Source organism: Phoenix dactylifera, chromosome 2, assembly GCF_051530095.1.
Source record: "Phoenix dactylifera cultivar Ajwa chromosome 2, Ajwa_hap1_PhDact_Kaust_v1.1, whole genome shotgun sequence".
In the NCBI taxonomy this organism is placed as follows: Eukaryota; Viridiplantae; Streptophyta; class Magnoliopsida; order Arecales; family Arecaceae; genus Phoenix; species Phoenix dactylifera.
Window position 1 is genome coordinate 24745916 of NC_143191.1, and position 13014 is coordinate 24758929.

Sequence of the window (13014 nt, forward strand, 5' to 3'; positions counted from 1 at the left end):
CGAGTCATTTGTTAAAACCACTACTTGTTCTAGAAACTTAAATTATAGAATGAGATAGATTTATTTATATATTTTATATTTTCTTATACATCTTCTCACATGTAAGTCGGTCTTCTCTTTCAAACTCAAAACCTCTGCTCTGATACAATGATAAAATCACCACCTATTCCAAAACTTAAGCTGATAGGATGAGATAGATTTATTTATATATTTTATATTTTCTTACATCACTCTTAGGCTATCACTCTGAATTCATTGAAAATTAGTCTACGTAAATTTCGATTCAAATCTTCAATTTTTTTTAAATTATTATTTAGATAGAAAAAATAAATGCTTGGAACTGTTTTATGAGATGGTTCAAATGAAATAATACGACGTGTGCTTTTGGCCAAGATGACACTAGGTAGAGTTCAGGTGTTAAAAAATATATATTTTTTTGCAAAACTTAGTTGATGTCATAATGATAAAAACAAAAAGAAAAAACGTGGCATATTGGATGTTCTATTAAATTTATCTAACAAAGTGGTTCACTTAGTAGCTAGTGCTGCTTTAGTAGATGAATAAACAAAATAACATCCAAAACATAGTAAAATGTCATATAAATTGTTCAATTTTCTGATGATGACGACCCGTCACTGAAGTTTATTTATTTTGTGTTCATAGAAAGAAAACCAAAACCATGATTCCATGAAGAGTACCAAGAGGCTCAGATGCAAAAAAACAAAAAAATAAACAACACCATATTGCTACGCACCACAAATTACACCTAGTTCATGTCCACAAACTAGTTTCAATGATCAACCATACCTGCCAGAAATTCATGAGATGTGTGCTGCAAATGAACAATATTAGACTCCATTCAAAGTAGAAGAATATGATGCTGGTAACATGGACTAAATAGACCTACCCCACATTAACATCATGCGTGTCCGAATGCAAGGTGGTTAATTCTCATTTTAAGCACTTAAAATAAGTTCATCGAACCCAAGATCAATAATAAGCACATAACAACACAGAAAGAAGCAACCAAAAAAAAACAACAATACTACTTCCTTACCACATGTAGCCCACTCCTATAGGTTGTTTGACTCACAAGAGTTGCATTGGTAGTGTAATTCTACATCACTATCACCATCTTTTCTCCTGTTTTACATTGGAGACCTCACATGCGTAGAGTTTTATACTAGAAAGTGCCACTTGTTCTGTTTCTTTTTTTTTTTCTTTGTTATACAAAACATCATCTGAATAACTCTATCACAATATAATATCTAACCTCAACACAGTATTTTAGAGGAACTGCAGAAGGGAGTAACATTGCACTAAATCCAAACTAAGTTGTTATACAGAGCATGGAAGGGATCAAAATCAGAGTGAGCCGAAAAATTATTCAAGCGAATGACAGTGAAGGAAGGGGGGGGGGGGGGGGGGTGGAGGGATTGCAGGGTGAAAAAAAATATAGAGGGCCCCAGGGTGCAGAGGGCTGGATGCGGGAATCCCACCACTGAGTTAATGGGCTTGTCTCGCTTTCTCCATGCAGCACACGTTGCACCAAATGAAGGCCCATCCTGCCAAAGATAAAAGGTTAAATGATGAATCTCTTACCTCAATATATATATATATATATATATGAATAGAAGATAAAGAGAGAGAGAGAGAGAGAGAGAGAGAGTAAAAGAGTAGGAGACTGGGAATAAGAAAGAGAGAGAGTAAAAGAGTGGGAAACTGGGAACGTGGAAAGGTTACGGGTGGCAGGGACCGAGATCGTTTCCCCTTGTCTAACGGCTCTCGTGCTCTGTCCCATGTGTCACTTCTCTATTCTATTCCCTCTCTCTCTCCTTCCCTCGAGGCTCTTCGCGTACCCTCTGCTACTGTTCATGCAAAAAATCTCCTCTCTCTCTCTCTCTCTCTCTCTCTCTCTCTCTCACAGAGGATGATGCACAAAAGTGGTACGTTTGTAACGGCTATATTTCATGTGACAATGCTTGGGAAGCTAGGAAAAAGCGAGGCAGGCCATTCATGGGTCAGCTGGTGTTCTCAATCCTATCAAGATTTTGTTAGCATCATCTTTGGATTCTCTTGTAGGCTTGGTACCTCGATGGGTCCCTCTTTATCTCCTTAAACTGTATTTAGATTCTAAATAGTTAACCATCTTCTAGATAATTTTAGCTATTGATGTCCACTCTTTGACCAGCTAACCATTGGATAATTGGTTCATATTCACTATCCACCATTAATATCATCCTGCAAGAAAAGATGATAACAAAGAAATGGCAAAAAATTGCCATCCAAGGATGAAGACAGTAGAGAAATAAGAGTTAGAGGGATGGTTAAAGCCATTTCACACTTCTTATGAATAACTTTAACCTAGTTATCTATCTTTTTAGCCGTTTATTCATGTCCTGTTATCCAGTCATTGGCTAGTTAGCTGGATAACCTTATGTTATCCATCCTCTAACCAGCATCCATTGCATAATTATCATGGAGAACTAGATGAGTAGTGTAAATCGGATTTTCTGGCTATCTCACTTGAAGCTGCAGCTCGCAAAGTACTTGGTTTTGTATTATATGGGAGTTACAGGAGTGCCGATGACCAGAAATAGACTTAGCGTATCTGGCCGCTAGTTAGATCGAGGAGCCCTTTGAATATCAGTATGTTGATAAGGAGGTCCGGGTACGACCCATAGAAGATCAATTGAGGGGTTATTGATATTTTTTTGAGGACTCCAATAAATGATCTGAAGAGTTCATGTAACATGAAGGAGCTAAAAATAGAAGCCTAGGAGACTTCTGCCATGAATCAAAGCTTTCCACAATATATGAAAGGGCTCAGCCATGAATAAGAACCATTAACAATGTAGGATAATGTTATATAGAACTCAATATTCATACTCGCATCTTCCTAAATAATGCCTGCATGTTGCCTCCCAATTATATATATATATATACATATAGATATGATCAGCTTAAGATCGCATGTTATAGTGGATAAATGGGAAGTTAACAACCCATGGTAACCGACGGTTACTGCCTGCGGCATCTAGCTAATTGGATATCCACTAAACAATGTTTTACTTGAGATAGTGAAACAAAAATAGGAAAAATAGATAATTTCCCATAAAATTACATCTTAAGAATTGCACCTTGCCCGAGAAGTCTACATGAAACCAACCCCAAATTCAGGGCATAAAACAAGCTTGCAGAGAAAAGACCCTTAATTACTTATTGCAGTACAGGATGGCACAAAAGCTAGCTCTCATAAAATCCCAAGTTATAAATCTGTAAGTCATTCCCTGCTATTGTTATCTGCCTGAAAATCTTAGTATGCTCGTAGATTTCTAATATTGAGCAAAGATGCATGACAGCCTCGGCTCCTGCTAATCATTATCGATAATAACAAGATTCTAAACCATCATAACCATCCAGGTAGCCACAAAGCATCAAAATAATTGAAGAAGATGCATGCTAATGTAGGACCACCAACAATATGCCGTTTGAGGAGAGGCTAATATTCATTGTCGAAGGAGGCAGTCGGATTAAATTATTCTGTTTTTACATAGCATACTACGAGAATAGCTTAAGACTGCTACTTTGCAGAAAAGTTGGGAGCCAGTGCAGCCTTCTAAACATCAAAAATAGGCACACAACCTATTACAAAACTCCGACTGTCTGTTGCCAGATTCATTCTTTCTGTAGAACTGTTGCCTCCACAAAGACAAAAGATCCATAATTCTATGCCAGAATATCCATAATTCTGCTTGTTCCCAGTAAAGATGACTGTAAGTTCTGTTGGAGAATTCTTCCACAAAAAGTTGCAGTTGGGATCAACGATGAGTCTCAGAGTGATACAATGGGCTCAACTGACCTGCTGTTGGAGACTGGAATACGAATGGATTTGGTAGAAGAGGGCCCGAACCTTCTGACAAGTATGCTCGCTTCATGAAATCAGGATTAGCACTTGGGTATAAGTTGGGAAAAGAGGGCCTGGGACTACCTGAGACATCCCTCAAGATAAATTGGTTATGTGATGGAAAATAAGTGACTTGTCTCTGTAGCATAGGATCTGGACCTGAAATTGCTGGGGGCAATGCACCTGCTGGGCTCACTAGGCTGCCCCTCGTATCTGCCTCAGGTTCAGGACAGTCATCAATTACAATGACCTCTCTCATAAAGTAGGGAGCTCGAGTAGAAGAAGGTGGCTTTTGGTGCTGTTGGTTAGATGAAACAGTTCTTCCAAGACTGCATGCTGCTGGGGATATGGGATTTTTGTATGATTTTTTCTGTTGACTGTGGTGATCCATCAAACCATGTTGCATTGGAGCTCCTGCAAAGCCACCGGCTTGAAAACCAGGGGGATAGTGAGGCATTTGGTGACTACCAGTTGATGGAGGCCGGCCAAGGACAGAACCACCAGGAAGCTGATGATGGTACTGAAAACTTTCATGATTCACCACAAGGTTGGTTGAAGCAAATCTAAGAGACGAGAGACATGTGGTATTTGTTAAGTAGTCTGAAGCAGCAGTTTGAGGTTGCACAGGCTCTTCTTTGTTCACCACCATCAAATCCTTGCCCATCAATCTCAGTTTGGGAATGGTATTTGACTGCATCTGACTTCGAGGTGAAGGGCTAGGGGAACCCAAATCGCTGCAGGCTGGGAAATTTATAGCAGAATCTGATGACACCTTAGTGGAATTGGATTGCGTAGGTGATTCCAAGCAGGAGGTGGCAATGGCATTAGTTTTCGGACTCTGATACAAATGAAAAGATGAAGGCATTCTAGGCCCAATGTGCAAACTGGAAATCATATTCCCCTTGGAAGGTGGAGTTGTCCCAGCAGTGACACTGTTTCTCATGAACTGAGACTCTTTGGAAAGGCTCTCCCTGCATGAGCAGCAGAAAGACTGATCCTTTGGAGACTGTTCAGCCTTGTTTTCTGGCAGAATCACCTTAGATTCCCCATCAATTCTCTCTGCAATACTTCCTTCAGTTCCCCCACTGTTGTCTGTAGATGGCACTGCAGGGCTGAATTTATCTTGAGCAGGAGTATCTCTCAGCAGTAATTCTGCCTCAGAATCTCTGTTACTGGAATCTTTTGGAGATGGGAGAGAAACGGTCGAGGCAGTTGAATCAGGAGATTCAGCTGGTTCCCCATCATTAGCCAAATTATTAGATGTCACTCTAATAGAAGTTGCCGATGAGTTCTCTTGATGGACTTCAAGCCCCATATCCCCATGACTAGTCAAACAAGCACTAGATTCCTGAATGGAAGCTGTATCTGCCTGACATTCTGTATGCTGAGATGCACAAGAGTCTTTCAGCCCCCAGGGTCCTGCTACATCAGCTATTTGATTTTCTTGGCTGACATCCTCATCATGCAAAACAACACCACAACGAATTTCTTGCTTACAAAGCGATTTTTGCATGACTCGCGGTACATGGGCATCACCTGAAGAAAGAGGCAGCACACATTCTTCCACGGATAGCTGTGGGTCCAATCTGGTATTGGAAATTTGCATGAGGTTTTCGGAGATTGCAGTTTCACTTGTAACAGGATCACTGGTAGCTTTTTCCATGTAAGGATCAGTTACATGATCCCCAGCGAACGATGATGAGACCTTAAATTGCATGTCTCTAGTTTCACTTCTAGGTTCATGACATTCAGCTTCCAAAGGTGAATCTTCCATTGCAGTTGGGGCTTCTCTTTCACGCATAGGTTCTGAGATGCCAATTGTGCTTGGAGATACTTGCTCCATAACCTTTCCTATTGGGGGCCTTGAAACATGCTCACCCTCCAAAAAACCAGATTGTTGAGTCCTGGGTGTTTCATTGGCTCTAGTATTATCAGGACTGAGATCTTTGATAGAGTCATGCAACCCTTTGACGAGCGAGCGAACTTCTCGTTTACCAGTCCTCAGTATTGATCTGTTCTTACGGAATTTTTTTGAGGGTTTCTCATTCAAGTTACCCTTGCTTGACTCCAAAGAGAGGGATGGTGTTCTAACCAAGACATTCTTCTCCAAAGTTGAACAGGCCTGATCCTTCACCAAGGTCCGACAATTCTCAGATCGTTTAATTGTCATGTCAGAAGAATTATCAGACTTCTGCAAGCTGCCCATGTTGATCTCCTCTCTTTTGCTTCTTGGGGAAGAGACTAAAGTTGCTGATGACCTCGATAATCTGATCAAAAGACCACAGGCTGAAGAATTATTTTCTGATGACCACCGGACATTAGAGACAGGTTGTTCGGGAGACTTTTTCTTCCCATCTTCCATGGCGGGGGCCATGTTTGACAGAAAATTAACTTTTTGGGTTTTTGGAGAAGTAATCAAGTCTTCAGATGGCCTCGAGAACTTCAAGATATGACTTCTCACAGCAGAAGTATTGCATGAGTCTGGTTGGTCATTCTCAGTCAATGTATCCTTGGTGATAGCTACTGGGTTCTCCAAGGTTTTATGGCTGTCTTTGTTGTTGAGTTTTTTCGGGAGGTCTGAGCGTTTGGAGCTTACCCACTGTCTCAAAGTTGCAGAACCGCTGCTAATCACTTGGTCACAAGCAGTAGATATATTTGACTCTTCCTTGTCCTGAGAAGTGTCAGCGTGGCAATCTCCACCAGGTGCTGGTTTAACCTGGTTACCATATCATGGAGCACATGGTATCAAACACATAAGCAGAAGCAACATAAACAAGTGTGTGATTGAATTGATCATACAAGAAAACCATTGGTGAGATTACATAAATAAAACTTAAGAGTTTACTTCTATAAGCTTTCTGTAGATTATGCCTAGTATCAGAGACCATGCAGCATGTTGAAATAACAGTAAAAATTGCACGAAATTAGGTGGCAAATGCCACAAAGCTGGAAGGCTGTAATCAATATCCAGGGAGAATTTGAGGAGAGGAAAGGAAGCTAACAAAATTATGATCCCAATACTTTGCCAAGTATACTGATGCTGCCAGTGACAAATCATTACTTGCAAATCCAAAACTCTATTTATACTGATAAACAATACATACAATTTAAAACAAAAAACCAAAGAAACAAAAAGGAAACCTTTCATTGGTCTTTTTTTTCCAAAAATAGGAAAAAACTTGGAACCATGGAGCTTGCTTCAGACTTTCAGTAACCCTACAATTTAAACAAACTTGATAGAGCTATTTAACTCCTTAAAAGAGATGGAGAAGCCACCAATTTCTTTGTTTGGCATACAATTAACCTGACTAGATTTAACTCCAACTTCCAAAATTTTGAAATTCAATGGGCTTTGGATATCAAAATACTTTATTTGTTTGCCTAGATTAAGTAATGGAGAATTCTCATATCATGTAGGATGACTCAAATCTAACCATACTACTCGTCAAATAAGGAATAGATAAAGCAACACATACCCGAGCTTTCAAAAGCTTGAATGAACTTGACTTCTTGTTATGTGCCTTCACTTTCATGTTCTTTGAACATTTTGATGTGAAACGCTTTTTCTTGCTGATCAAAATAGTCTTGCTTGTCTTGATGCCTTTTGCATGCTTCCTCAGCTTGGTTTCCTCCCTTGATATCACTGCTGGTGTATCATTTAACTTGGACAAAATTCGAAGTTTTATGCCATTCGAATCAACATAGACTTCTCCATCTCCATCACCTCTAGCATCCATTGACAACAACTTTGGTCTTTTAGTCTCAGTAGAGTACTCGTTGGTTAATGCTACGCAAGCCAACTCTGAAGCCCAGTTTGTACCATTCCTCCTATCAAGGTCTTCAAGAGTGCAACGGGGAGCAGATTTGTATATGTCCACCATCAGCCTCTTCTTCCTCGTTTTAACTTTGGGTGCTGAAACGTTGGTCAGGACCCGCTTAGTACTAGACTCCACCGAAAGACACTGATCGATGTGAGCATTCAAAGTGGTGTTCGAAGTGGATGCAAACGTTTTACAAACAGGGCAAATCTTTGAAGCCATGGGATCTGAAACTGTGCTAGTGTTAGATGCTATATCTTCTGCTCGGTTGGCCTCAGAAATGGCACCCAATTTTACTATCAATCTGCACTTCTTTTCTAAAGATTCACGAGAGCTTTCAACCTTCTGGGGCAGTGGAGCAGGTCCAGCAACTTCAAGTTCTGATGATGCTTCTGAGAAACTTTTATTTACAGATACGGAGCATGGAAGTTCGCCGATCTGACACGAAATTCTTTCTGCTTGATTATGACTTCTCACTGCCAAGGAGATTTCAGCATCCCTATGGATATGTTCATCCAAAGCAACTCCTTGATCAACTATAGATTTTCCTTTGTCTGGTGATGTGTATTGAGTTTGCTCTGAAAGCTCTACAACCAAGTCATCTAACAGAGAACAAGAATGGCTTTTGATACTTTCAGCACCCACATCCGATGGGCCAGCATCCTTAGTACCCGGCAAGTCAGCTTCTGAGCAAGCAACTGGTTGATTGGGTTCTACTTTCTTCCTTAAACACTGGGCTCTCACCAAATCAGGCGGCTCGAAAGGTGGTAATAAATCACTGATGCCATGCTTCAAGCAAAGTTGCAAAAGCTCCTGAGGAAACGGCCAATTTGTTCCGATGCCTTTGCTCCGGGATGTGAAAACATAATCTCTGAAAACAAAAACAAAAAAGCAACAGATCTATTAGAACCAACTTGCAAATATTATCTACTGGTTTGCGAACTTCGAAGCCAAAAAATATTAAAATCCCACCTCCTATAAGCAAACCAGGCAAAGAGAACCATCTTTTGCAACAAATTTTCACCACCAACCAACTCAAGCTTATATCACATGTTATTTTCGAAAATTAGCTCCTTATTAAACCAAGGAACTAAAAATACATTCTACACAGGGTAGACCCCTAAACCAGTCACACCATTAAGAAAGACACTAACCTTTTTGATTAGATAATATGATTACTCTTTTTTCTCGGTAAAGAGATGATACGGTTAATCAAAGAACCAAAAACATATTATCATATGAATGAAGAACTACAACCACAAACAGACCCACAGAAGCAATTAATTAAACAATCGATCTTTTCACTCCATAGAACAATTTCAGTATCAAACGCAGAAACACGAGATGACACAAGATATCAACAATTCATTGTTGATGGATCTAGAAACCTAGTATGACATAAGATAATATTAGCACAAACTACAAGATGAACCTTTACTGCCTGTTGTTACCACAAAACCATGAACTGTGTGGGGGGAAAAAATGTCCAGATCAAGCCCCACATCAAAAGATTTGCAAGTGAGAGAAAGAAAATGCAAAAAAGAAAGAAGAAAGAAAGAAAGAAAGAAGGGTATAGCTAAGGTCCTCCAGAAATTAAACCATATATGCAATATTTTCTCCTATTGAAAGCAGTCAACAACATCAGAGGACAGTGTACAATGGAACTGTTACCTTATAGAGAAATTGGGAGTTGGTCTCTCACAAAGGTCTCCTGGATCTGCCTCTTGGAGGGCAAGCTTTTCAGAAGCCCTCTCATCAGTTTTCAGCGCTGGGAGCTTGGAGGAACATGAGGGGTCTGAGGGGTTTTCAATGGATAACATCTGAAGAGGGCCTTCTCTATGTTTCCTGGCTGGTAATCCAACAGGAGTAGTAGCCCAAGAGCTTTGCTGCAACTGGGCCTGCCCTTGTGCTTGGCCTCCAGCATAACCAAGGATTTAATCTCCCAGGCAGCACCTCAGAGGAACAAAGCCAAGCACCCAAATTAACCCCAAACAGGAGAGCAGACCCCTCTTTTCCTCCCTTCACCTGATCTGATGCCTGCAAGATGGAAGAAAGGGAAATCAGGCCAAGCAAAAATAGGTACTGCTAGCCAATTAGAGAAAATAGAAACCTATGACACAGGAGGGAGGCTTCTAGAACATTATTTTATGTGGACTAAAGGCATGGGGGCCTTCAAACCCATGAAAGTTAGATGAGACTCCTTGGAGACCAAGGCATCCTGGCCTCCCATACAGAGAGGAGAACAATGGCGCCAGGAGGGTAGAAACTTCCAGAGCTGTCATTTTATGCGGCCATGGTGGTGAAGAAATCCATAGGCGCAGCTGAACCCCTGAAGAAACTCCCCAGAAAACTAGCGCAAGTCCATCAGAAGATCCATCTCCAGGAAGAAGAGAACAAAGGGGAGGAAGAGGAAAGAAATATAAGGCCTCCTTGGCTTAAACCCACAACATGGAATTATATTTCATGTGGGGAGGAAGAAACATGAGAAGAGGGAGATACACTGGCAAACAAGAAGGTGGGAGACCTGGACCCACTGAGGAGGAGAAGCAAGAGCCAAGGGTGAGAAACCCATGACCACTTTCCTGGAAGGAGACAGGCAAAAACCTGTGAGAGGAGGTTTCAAAGAAGTTGAAAGAGGAATTGGAAAGAAGAAGAATGGAGAAAGAGGGCATGAAATCATACAAAAGCTTAATCCTAAGATAACAGGAAACAAAGTGGGGTGGGGGGAAGATGGTATGCACAGTGATACTACAGATGCTAGCTAGGGGGAGCCCAACAGAACTCTATGGGCAAAAGCATAAGCAAATCTCAAGAGCACCCATCCAAGATTTCCTCAAAGATTCCAAGAACTCCATACAAATCCATGATCCAAGCAAAAGATTTTAAGGATAACAAGAGGACAGAGAGAGAAAGAAAGGGGGCAGACCCTTGATGCAGTGACACAAGAAATACCAAGAAAAATCCATGACCTGTTATATATTCCTCAGAGATACACACAGATCAGCCCAGAGGGAAACCAAACCAAAATAAAAGAAAAAAAAAAAAGAACTAGAAACAAGATATAATAGGGGAATCCATGAACAAAGCAGAGAAAAAGCCCATAAAATCACAGTCCAAATCAACCTCCGCTTCCAAGCCTTACCCCCTCATAGATTCCAACCGGGAGCAGATAGAACAAGCTAGCCTTAGATGGGAAGAGAGCTCAGCTTTACTTCATGTTCTACAGGGAAAGGAAGATGAAGATATCTGATGAGAGAGAGAGAGAGAGCCGGGCGAAGGGGAGTTTCTTGTTCACAGCAATCGATAGGAAGAGATTAAAGAGAGAAAAACACCACCCACTCACACATCGAAGGCATCAGGTTCTCCACCGAGAACAGGCGTGTACCATTAACAGCAACCCCAGAGAGAGAGAGAGAGAGAGAGAGAGAGGGAGAAGGGAGCAAAGGAAATGAAGGGGTTTTCAGGGAGCTGTCCTATCCTATACCTACCCTATTAAGCTTTTCTATTTTTTCTCTCTCTCCCCTCTTTTTCTTTTCTGATATTTATGCATGTATTTGAGAGAGAGAGAGAGAGAGAGAGAGAGAGAGGGGGGGGGGGGGGGGGGGGGGGATACCTTTCTGACCATATCTTTCCATTAAACTATGGGAATGCCCTTGCTTGTTTCCTTCCTCTTATCATTGGCCAAACTACCCCTGCTGTAATTTGATCTCATGCTCTCATCTAGGACTAATGCATCAGATCCCATTAGAATTCTTTTAAAAAATTCTCATGTTGCATCTCTTTTATTTTTGTCACCAAAAACTAAAATTTCATGCTCTCTCATCCAAGACTTTCCCATCTTGCTGTCCTTATTCCAAAGCGTAAAATACATGTCATAATAGCACACAAAATTAAAAAAAAAAATCAAGTGAGCCAAGTTAACAGAATAGGACTCTTATTTGAGTCAAAAGTATTTGCACACCACCTTCTAAGCAAATCACACCTCAAACATTCAAGTTTATGTACTTCTCTTCTGTCAAAGGTTAAAAGAGAGTTTTACCAAAAAAAAAAAAAAAAAAGTTAAGAGAGAGAGAGAGAGAGAGAGAGAGAGAGAGAGAGAGAGAGAGAGAGAGAGAGAGAGTGAGTCTAAGATGGGGAACTGCAAGTGAAATTCCTTTAATGTCAGTTCTAATTTATTTATTACCTCTTTATGGGCCAACCTTTTAGCTTCCATCCATGGAGAGTAGTAAGTGGGGCCCTTGTGTTCCCTATGCGGCACTGGCAAGAGAGTGATAGGGAATCAACTTTGCACAGTATGACAATATTATTGGGCTTAGTATGATATTACAACTAATAAGTTCAGTCGTCCATTTATATTATATGTACTTCTTTTGTGCACGTCTCCCTCTAAAAACTATGGACACAGGGGTGAGGGCATTGATGTGTCATCAATATCATAAAGGCCTCCACAGAGCTACTCCCTAAGTTAAAGAAAAATATATCCGTTGGTGATGGAATTCTGGGGAATTTAAAGCCGTGATACTGTTTTGGGCACATGCAAAGCTACTTTGATCCATGAGTATTAGAATAACTAAATGTATAATATGAGTATGTGCGGCACAGCAAGTGATATGTACTCTCTTTTCTTAATATATCTTCAGCATCGACAGCTTTTTATTGTCCAAAAATTTGTCATGTCCGGGGAATAGAAAATACGTATTGCATCACACCTGCCCATTCACTTTATTATTTCTTTGGATGGATGGGAGGCAGGGGAAGATATTAGTTGACTTATAGAAAGACCCATGCGCCATCCCTTGAAGTGCAAGGTTAAGTGCACCCTATGTGACACCCCTAAGAAAAAACCCTAAGCAAGATCGATGACAGTAGTTATTGGTCTACTCACCAATTAGGGTCAAGTTAACTATAAATTTCACTAAATTTTAATTTGTACAGCAAGCTCAATTTTTAAAAATACATTTAGTGGGGGAGAAATCTAGTTTTTGGTTTAACTTAGCGGGATTGGATATTTCGAATAGCTATTAGGTTTATTCGTCTAAATAATTGCAATAGTACCAATAGAACAAGAATATATCTAATAATGGATTTTAGCTTATGTTGATTGTTAAGGACTGAAATTGATATCAAAGTGCATATTATGGATATGATTTATGTTCTACTTAATATTATAGGAATAAGATTTTTATAAGCACTAGCAGAACCAATCTAAAGTATTAGCATGGCACAATCAATCAAAATTTCTAACTAGCTATTCTGATGCACAATTCTTATGTTGCACTTCTAGTGTAA

At 40.3% G+C, this 13014-nt stretch overlaps 1 protein-coding gene across 3 annotated transcripts; it reads right to left on the reverse strand.

Annotated features, from left to right (window-relative positions):
* Positions 1–3490: 3490 nt before the first annotated feature.
* LOC103718455 (uncharacterized) lies at positions 3491–11255 on the reverse strand. Of its 3 annotated transcripts, XM_088715676.1 has the most exons (5): positions 11069–11248; positions 10868–10945; positions 9397–9762; positions 7384–8596; positions 3491–6623 (listed from the first exon to the last, which is right to left on the reverse strand). In XM_088715676.1, exons 3-5 carry the CDS (start codon positions 9543–9545, stop codon positions 3822–3824), a joined length of 4164 nt encoding a protein of 1387 aa, XP_088571802.1. In that variant the 5' UTR covers positions 9546–9762; positions 10868–10945; positions 11069–11248; the 3' UTR covers positions 3491–3821. The 3 variants fall into 3 exon arrangements, with proteins under 3 accessions (XP_088571802.1, XP_008805511.3, XP_008805510.3); XM_008807289.3 differs by lacking the exon at positions 10868–10945 and having other exon boundaries at positions 11069–11255; XM_008807288.4 differs by having other exon boundaries at positions 10868–11239.
* Between the last annotated feature and the right edge of the window lie 1759 nt (positions 11256–13014).

Excerpts from the sequence above, each read along its gene's own strand:
- LOC103718455 (XM_008807289.3), bottom strand. The coding sequence starts at position 9,545 with ATGTTATCCATTGAAAACCCCTCAGACCCCTCATGTTCCTCCAAGCTC. Across the intron at positions 8,597-9,396 it reads ACTCCCAATTTCTCTATAAG|AGATTATGTTTTCACATCCC; the intron begins GTAACAGTTCCA and ends TTTTGTTTTCAG. Across the intron at positions 6,624-7,383 it reads TCAAGCTTTTGAAAGCTCGG|GTTAAACCAGCACCTGGTGG; the intron begins GTATGTGTTGCT and ends TATGGTAACCAG.